The 8,529-nt window shown below is 35.0% G+C and overlaps 1 protein-coding gene across 1 annotated transcript; it reads left to right on the top strand.

Annotated features, from left to right (window-relative positions):
• The first annotated feature begins 1,028 nt into the window (after nucleotides 1-1,028).
• Nucleotides 1,029-6,422, top strand: LOC593561 (cytochrome b561 domain-containing protein 2). The gene is made up of 3 exons (XM_793031.5): nucleotides 1,029-1,246; nucleotides 1,998-2,035; nucleotides 3,069-6,422. The coding sequence occupies exons 1-3, from the start codon at nucleotides 1,081-1,083 to the stop codon at nucleotides 3,585-3,587; spliced, it is 723 nt and encodes a 240-aa protein (XP_798124.3). The 5' UTR covers nucleotides 1,029-1,080; the 3' UTR covers nucleotides 3,588-6,422.
• Nucleotides 6,423-8,529: the final 2,107 nt, after the last annotated feature.

Here is an 8,529-nt window from a genome sequence, read left to right as displayed (position 1 = left end):
GTCTTAGTCAATGTTAATGATAAAGATTGAATACTCGATCCTTGGCGTTCGATGTGAAGTTTCTATTGTTGTACGTGCTAATTTTCCTAACTCAAATTATTTTAGTTTACTAACTAAAAACATACTCATTGTCGTTCTCCAATCCCCCAAATTTATTTAATAAAAGACGTTATCATTATCATTTACACAAACTGATCGGAATTTAAAGGCTTTTTTCTTTTAGTTCATTGCCCTTGATGGTTTTGTAATGTAAAACAAAAAACACAAAAATCTGAAGAGGACTTTAGATGCCTCAAGTATATTGTGAGGGAGAGAGAGAGAGAGAGGTGGGGGCAGGAGTATAGGAGCTGAAAGCGAGGGGGATAAGGCGGGGAGGAGGCAGATCGAGGGGACACATTGACGAGGCCGAAATCGAGAGGATGATGGAAACGGGTCGGAGAAAGAAAGAGAGAAAGGGGATCCAGAAAAGAATGGAAGGAAATGAATATGTAGGTAGCGCTATCACGGGAAACGATGGCTATCAAAAATTACCCCCTTTTGTCTGGTGTACCATCAATTTTCTCTTTAACCCAAAATAATGGTATTATAATTTTTTTAAATAAGATAATTCTGCTTTTATATACCGCTTATCTATGATGTCTCTGAGCGCTTTACAGAATTGTTGATATATATATAGAAATATTTCCCATAGCGCCATAGTTCATCGAAATTTCTCTTTCAAACTTATTTAGAAGGGGTACACTATGTACTACCTATATTTTTCTAAACACACAGTCTAAACCAGGAATTGAAAAAGTGAAAAGAACTTACTTTTTTCAATTGGAATAATGTTTCAGTATTTATTTCGTTTTTCCCAAAATCGCCCCCCCCCCCCGATCTACATTCCACCAATTTCACGATGTAATTAGTCTTAGATTATGAAATGAGAATTACTGTATTACTGATCCATGTCAGATAAAGACAGGAGATTGCATACAAGTCATATAGTCTTATTTGTACGAAAAATTCGAACCTAGTCAAGTCGACCACACATTAAATGCTTGAAGAGAGACTAAATTCTGTAGCTCGTTTTTTTTTCCGATGGAAGACCGGAGTAAGAATAACACGTCACAGCGGCTGCCACCAATTATTTTGGACCGAAAACGTAGTTGTTGGGGTAGATTTTGTGAGATAATAGGCATGGTTTCCCATCTAGTTGCAATTTCGTTCACGGGATTTGTGATATATCTCGCATGGCCTTTAACAAGTAAGTGAATAACGATATTGTTAATATGTACAGACCCATACGTTGAAAATCATGTCGACTGCATGTATTGACTTGTGATGGGATGGGGGCTCCGGCTCTCCAGCAAAGCATAGGGGGTCTAGATCTAGAGAGTCAATGCTAATGCGCAGTGACCTCTAGCACTGCACTTAAGGCTATTTCATGCCATGGTGTCATTGCATTGTCAACTTTTGGTGGACAATAATCACTCACTCCAGCTAAACGAAATATGCAAATCTTCATTTTTTTCAGCTGACAGATGCCGGATGATGGGAATTTCATTCCAATTTTTATTTCACAAAAAAATAAAGAAAATTACTTATTCTTTTTGGCAAAATTCAATGAAATTCTTGTTGCTCAGTAACATGTGGAGAATTTGGGGACGCAACCCGTTGCATTGTGTGTACTTGCGAGCTCAAGGTCCCTCTACCATGTTCATGATGATAAGTTTACACATTGTTGAGAGTAGTATTCTCTCTTGTTGAAATTGCACTTCATTGTCATTGTATTTTATAATAGTTGTATGACTTGTATCGTTTTGATGCATAAAAAAAGAGAAGACTACAAAGTATTGTGTTTTGTTTTTTAATGGATTACTGATCTTCTAGAATAAATGAAAGTAAAATATAAGGAATAAAAACTTATTTGCAAATATAAAGCTCAGAGCTGTACATAGACCTACATGTATGCATTAGAGTTCGTAGAGATATATGTCTTTTTTTTCTTTCCCCAGATCTGTTTTCATGGCACCCCATATTGATGTCAATTGCCGTAAGTTATTTATATTGTTTTGTATTTTATTTTATATTCATTGATTTTCAATAACAATAACAGGGACCCAATAGAGAATTATATTTAGAACCCTCGAAGATGAAACCGGAAACCAACACAAAGAAATCCAATGATTGATGTGTTGCAATTATTTAGTGATTGTGTTTTTACATCATATTAACTAATAATATTAACCAGCAATGGAAGAATAGCAAAAACAAAATTTGTTCATAATTTTTACATTTGAATGATTGTACGTTTTAAAAACATGATTCTTTCTTCTTTTCTTTCTTCTATTATTTTCTTCTTCTCCCCCTCCTCCCCCCCCCCCCTTTTTTTTTTTAAGGTGGAAGAGTGTGGATGGGATCAGTAAAAAGCAGGAATATGAGAGAAACAAATCAGTAAAAGTTTGAGCAATATCCATTAAAAAAATAGGAAAGTTATGAAATTTAAAAGTTTTCATCAGTGAAAAGCAATCTGGCAAGACTGTGACGTATCATGCAAGCTCCTCTTCAGTTAGGTCTGTACAGATAATTTCATAAACTTTCATATTCTTAGTTATTGGTGAAGGAATAGATTTGATTCATTCAGGGTTTGTATAATAAAATATTTGAAATGATTATATTTAGGGTGAAAGTACAATTGAAAATTTACTTGAGGGAAAATATCATTTAGTTTTTTAGTACACGTCAAATAGAAGGGGACCTAACAAAATATATATCAAAGAGTTGCTAATTTGTGTTTGATTGATCGCACCTCCAAAAATTCATAATTTTTTTTCTTCATAACTTTCACTGACCTGTTTCTCTCATTTTTGGGCTTGTATTATAGTTGTTGTTTTGCTTATTTGAGCTTTCTCTTACCTCATAGCTATGGAGGCTTGTCATCTATCCAAGACATGGTAAAAAGTGTGACAATAATTCCTTTCGAAAGGAGGCAATTTAAAACTTGAACCTTCCTAGACAAAATATGAGAATGTATAAGATGTTGATTTCATCTACCAATCTTGACCTCTTATTGTTTTTGGTTTCAGTTTGCTTTCTTGATGTCAGAGTCGATCATGTTCTTCTCATCAGAGAGCACGCTCATTCCTAAGATCAATCGCAAAAGTAAGGTCAGCTACCATTGGATCACCATGACGACGGCCATAGCTTGTGCCCTGATCGGATTTGCCATCATCTTCATAAACAAAGTCCTGCACGACAAGCCTCACTTCAAGTCATGGCATGGTACCATGGGATTAATAGTCATCATATACGTTTGCCTGCAGGCCATCGGCGGGGCTTTTCAACTCTTCCCAAAGTTCACCAACAAGTATGTGAAGCTGGCTGACCTGAAACTGTACCATGCCACGTCTGGCCTGTGCCTCTTTGTGCTTGTGATGACCACCCTTGTGCTGGCACTGTACTCCAACTGGACGCAGAAGAATACAGGAGAGACAGGATGGTACTTTCTCCTTGGATGTCTGATGTGGTTGACCACAGTTATCACAAACCAGGTGACAACCGAGTACATTCCTAGGGCGTTCAAGAAGCCTTCCTCGCAGTATTAATCTTGCTTTGCATTACAAACAAAATACTCTGATTTAAACAAGGACTAGAGTTGAGGACAGACGCTAAGTACATGCTTTCACAAAATCATTTAGTGGCATCATCATTGCCCCCCCCCCCTTCCACCATTATAGGCCTTCTCTTATTTTTAAAGCATCCAATTCATATTATCCCATGGGATGCAACATGGTTTTGAGAAAGTGAGCATAACACACATTTTCCAGAGACCCAAGGCCACTCTCAGGCTTGGTGTTCAACAGGTCAACTATAAAGTTAGATACCATTCTGTGTCTGCTTTACTGCTTCATGTTAATTTGTTTAGTTATTGATTGGTGCATGAGAGAAAGTGCCGAGTGTATTGTCTCCACATGGTTGCATACAAAGTTGAGTTGCATGAACAAATCCCAAGGTCTGACTATTGATGATCTAGAAAAGCATGTATATGGGCTTATAAATGTACAGTGTGCATGTACTGAAGCCATTTCTTATGTGATACAACTAGTAAGTGGCAAATTTAAGCCGTCCTTAAATGTGCTAGTTGTTATGTGCTTTTTTTAAAATGTCAATGATATCTATGCTTGTAGACTAGAGAACATATTAGATTTGTAAGGGCCTGAGTTTAACCCCATTTGAAACGATTTTTTTTATCTTTCATACCAAATTAATGACCATTTTAGATAACTAATTGATAGATTGAAAGTAGGAAAAAAAGGTTTGGATGTGAAAGATTACAAATATTGTTTTTACTTTCGTAATCTATATTATCATTCTACCATTTCTAGTGCTTTGTAATTTAATCTTATCAAAGAGTGGCAATAAGTGTGTTTGAATTCTAGTATTCGTTTTTTTAAAAATCAAACTTTAATTTAAGAATTATAATGGAATGACCATATCAGTTACCAAATAGAATGGGGGGGGGGGGATCCCACTTGCAAGAACACTGGATGCCACATACAGTAGTTTGAATCATTTTGTGTGTACGAGCAGTTGGGGTGTTGCATATGTGATTATGCATCTGTGCACTTACAAGAAATAGGAGATAATTCCACAAATTACTGAATACTGATATGTTTATAATTATCAATTTTGTTTGAAAAAACTCAGCATTTGTCCAGCTTTTTGTCCAGAGTGCATTCTACAGCTAAAGTTAAATTTACAGTTAATAAAGAAAATCTTGAAATGACTTGTATAGTGAAATACTTGTTTGTGTTCTTTTAAGTTATCATAGATATTTCCTCTCTATAAAGGTCACTTTCGTATACTGGTTAACACTCTCCCTGGTTACTGGTTAATACTCTCCCTGGTTACTGGTTAATACTCTCCCTGGTTACTGGTTAATACTCTCCCTGGTTACTGGTTAATACTCTCCCTGGTTACTGGTTAATACTCTCCCTGGTTACTGGTTAATACTCTCCCTGGTTACTGGTTAATACTCTCCCTGGTTACTGGTTAATACTCTCCCTGGTTACTGGTTAATACTCTCCCTGGTTACTGGTTAACACTCTCCCTGGTTACTGGTTAATACTCTCCCTGGTTACTGGTTAGTGGTTACCCATGTTCATCTCACACGATGGAGTGTGTTGTAAAACCTGTCTGCAAAGGCCAGTTATCTAGAGTGGTCTGACTCACTTGGGTCTCCATGTTATGCCTGTAAGGCCGTATGACTGTAATCTAAATTGGATGCTAATATCACTCATCATTGATTGATGTGTCAGTGCTTTTTTCATCATGGTATTATTTTATTTCAGTGTTACAACTTGTATTACATTCAGTCAAAAGTAATCAAAATGCAATTGGGGTTTTCAGTAATATGAATCATGTTATGTACAGGTATTTCATTCAAAGAACATACAAATGAAATTTTTGTTAACTAAATGTTCAAGAAAATATATATTTTTGATCTGGTCACTTTTCCATTTGTCATGAATTCTATACCAAAAAAATTGTTCTTGTACTTGCCAGCTTCAATGTAATATCTAGTTTAGAGGTGAAAAATAGATTAGAAAACATATCTGTATCCATCGATTTGCAATTATGACATATGATAGATAACTTTAGGCATGATTTTAGAGCCCTTTTACAACAAGAGATGACATCACGTTTTATTTCAGAATGCCAAGTCAGTCCCGTATATGGTATTTCGACACACTGCAAAACTAATCAAATATCAAAATGCAATGATTTGACAAAACACTACATTTTGAATATCAATTCCTATTTTAACTGATTTCATGTGCAGAATCCAAAAGTAAATTAAAGTTGATTTTTTTTGTACTCTTGAATCTTGTTCACCAAAGCAACTTTGCTCATGCATGTACAGTATCATAACTTCTAAACATTCCTATGATCATGCCTTAGAGGGCGCCATTCAATGTTCTGAACCAGAACCATTAATTTTATATACAGAGTTTAGCCAACATGGTTTCATTTAGACTCAGGATGGCATATATAATGTTTCTTTTCTATTTGCCCATGTTGTGTCAAATCGGCCAAAATTCTGTGTTCAGATTGCTCCCAAATGGAGCTTTTAAATATAATTGTATTGGGATAATAGTTAATACAGTATTCATTATTTTTCAGGAGAGAGAATGGAACAACAAAAAGGAATAACAATTCCAAAACACTATACAATGAATGTGGTAACTCATGAAGTATCTTTCTATGTATGTTCACCAATGATTTTTAACAAAATCTTTCCATTTCACTCCTTGATTATATTTTTTTTGCCCATGCATTTTAATTCTTAATATTATCTGATGTAAAGCCAAGCTATAGCTATGCGCTGAAATAAAGTGAATAATCAAATGATTGCTTTGTCATTTGATATCATTACTAAAGATGTTTGATGTGTTAATGATTATAACTTTTAAAGGCTGTCAATACTACTGGGCCAGAAGGGATTAGACTGCACAGCGAGGTCACTGACAGGTGGCTATCGAATTTACTCAGCTCTCAACTAACATAAGAAATAGAGGATCATGGGGACCAACAGGCACCGATTGGGGAAGTTTTCTATATAGAGGGAGCAAGTAGCTAAAAGTAGGACAGTGGGGCTTTAAGGTCTTTATTTTCTTATTAAAGATTTGAGATAGGTGAAGGGGAGGTATTGAGCCTCGTCCGCCAATACACTACGGAAATGGGGAAAATTTAGGCAGAATAATTCAAGAGTGCTTGAAATATATATATATATATATATATATATATATATATATATATATATATATATATATATATACATGTATAGCACAAACTTTCATAAATTATGCAAATGGCCATTTACTATAGCCAAATAGAACTCGACTAGTTGAAAATCTGCCTCGAATGTTCTGTAGAATGTAATTTTAAGTGCTTCCCAATTACAGGGATGCTGAACATGAATCTACTTGTTTTTGTTTTTTAATGACGTATCTGGCCTTTGCCTTGGTAATAAAAAAAAAGTCTTTAAATGACATGGAAGTGATATCTATTTATAGCTACCCTTTTGATTTTTTTAAATTTTATTATCCAAGGTACTAAATGGTCACTCTAATATAATAACCGTTACCATGTCAATGCCTGTAATTGCAGAAAGTAATATATATATTTTTAATAGAACACATGAAAGCATATGGAATAATCTAAGTATATTTTATTTCATGTTTAAAGTTTGATTACAAAAAAACATGGTCAGCCTATTTGTTGCCACTGGTGTATTGATGGGGGGGGGGGGGGGGCCTTGGGGCAGTTGTGGTTTAATTACAAAAATATGTTACTTTTAAGAAGACAATCCCTTACCATGAAAACGGCTAAATACGTCATTTAAACAGGAAAAAAGTACACCTATAATTTATGACGAGGAGCCTTGTAGAGCTAATTTTGAAAATTTGAAGTCGTAAATTTATGACGTAAAAATTTAAATGACAGCTTCAATGGAGTAAGGAGGCGAACAAATCCTTAAATTATCATCCTCGCAGTAAGATAACTATGACCAACATGTACAGATTATAAATACAAGAATTTCTATAAAATTTGAATACTTTTAATTTGTGTAAGAAATCATATCAATGGCATTAATAATTGATATTCATTTAGTAAACCATATCCACCTGAGTGACTCTTTTATGTCCTTTTTTCAATCGAATAATCTTAATCACACAACAAGAAAAATGTTTTGGGGAACAAATGGCAATCTCTTCATTCACCCAACGTATTACGTCGAATGTGCACCAAACCTTGTGAAGTTAATAAACCCCCTTTTACCCGATACGCCCAACTTGCTGATTGATCTGATAGACAAAACGATATCTGTTTTTATTGTATCGATCGATAATATATCACTATTGACAAATTTCTTTCATGATAACATTTTACAAACATGTAAGTAATGCGACAATTAAAAAAAAAAAGAGTAATGTCATATGTTGTGTCTTAGCGTAGGCTGAACCCTTAAGGGGCGCCTAGTATCATTGGAGGGATCATCGATCTTACTGGGAGGATGGTAAGTGACCGTTACGAGGTAGGTATCAAGGGTTCGATCCTACCCTCACTTTTTGTCTCCTTCGTCCGTTTTCTTTTTCTCTATTTTTTCATCTCGATTAAGGGACACCTGTAGCTAGGCTATGCATGGCTATCTGTCTTTGATCACATCAGGACATACCATGTATTTCGCAGGAATATACGTGATCTGCACACAAACAAAAATATTGACAATTTGCCACTCAAGTCCAGACTGGTTGAACCGATCTATATAAAGTACACCCTGAAACCCTTAAAACACCCAAAAAACAAACAACTTATTAACGATAAAAATCCTTCGTATTTGCTGTCAATTTGTAAACAAAATCAAACAAACAAAATACATGCGATATAAAATGTCCTGAGAAATTAGGAAATATTTTCACTGTATTGTATTTTATATTACCAAAATGATACTGCTGTGTTAAATTGCAAATATCTTGTCTAATA

The sequence above is a fragment of the Strongylocentrotus purpuratus genome, unplaced genomic scaffold, assembly GCF_000002235.5.
Source record: "Strongylocentrotus purpuratus isolate Spur 01 unplaced genomic scaffold, Spur_5.0 spur5_scaffold_6, whole genome shotgun sequence".
Classification (NCBI taxonomy): Eukaryota; Metazoa; Echinodermata; class Echinoidea; order Camarodonta; family Strongylocentrotidae; genus Strongylocentrotus; species Strongylocentrotus purpuratus.
The sequence above is the reverse complement of the archived record's forward strand: the minus strand, read 5'-3'. Positions and strand labels throughout refer to the sequence as shown.

Bases quoted from the DNA above. Each gene is read 5' to 3' on its own strand.
- LOC593561 (XM_793031.5), top strand. From the start codon at position 1,081: ATGGAAGACCGGAGTAAGAATAACACGTCACAGCGGCTGCCACCAATT. The intron at 1,247-1,997 runs GTAAGTGAATAA...TTCTTTCCCCAG, and splicing joins TCTCGCATGGCCTTTAACAA to ATCTGTTTTCATGGCACCCC. The intron at 2,036-3,068 runs GTAAGTTATTTA...TTTTGGTTTCAG, and splicing joins CCATATTGATGTCAATTGCC to TTTGCTTTCTTGATGTCAGA.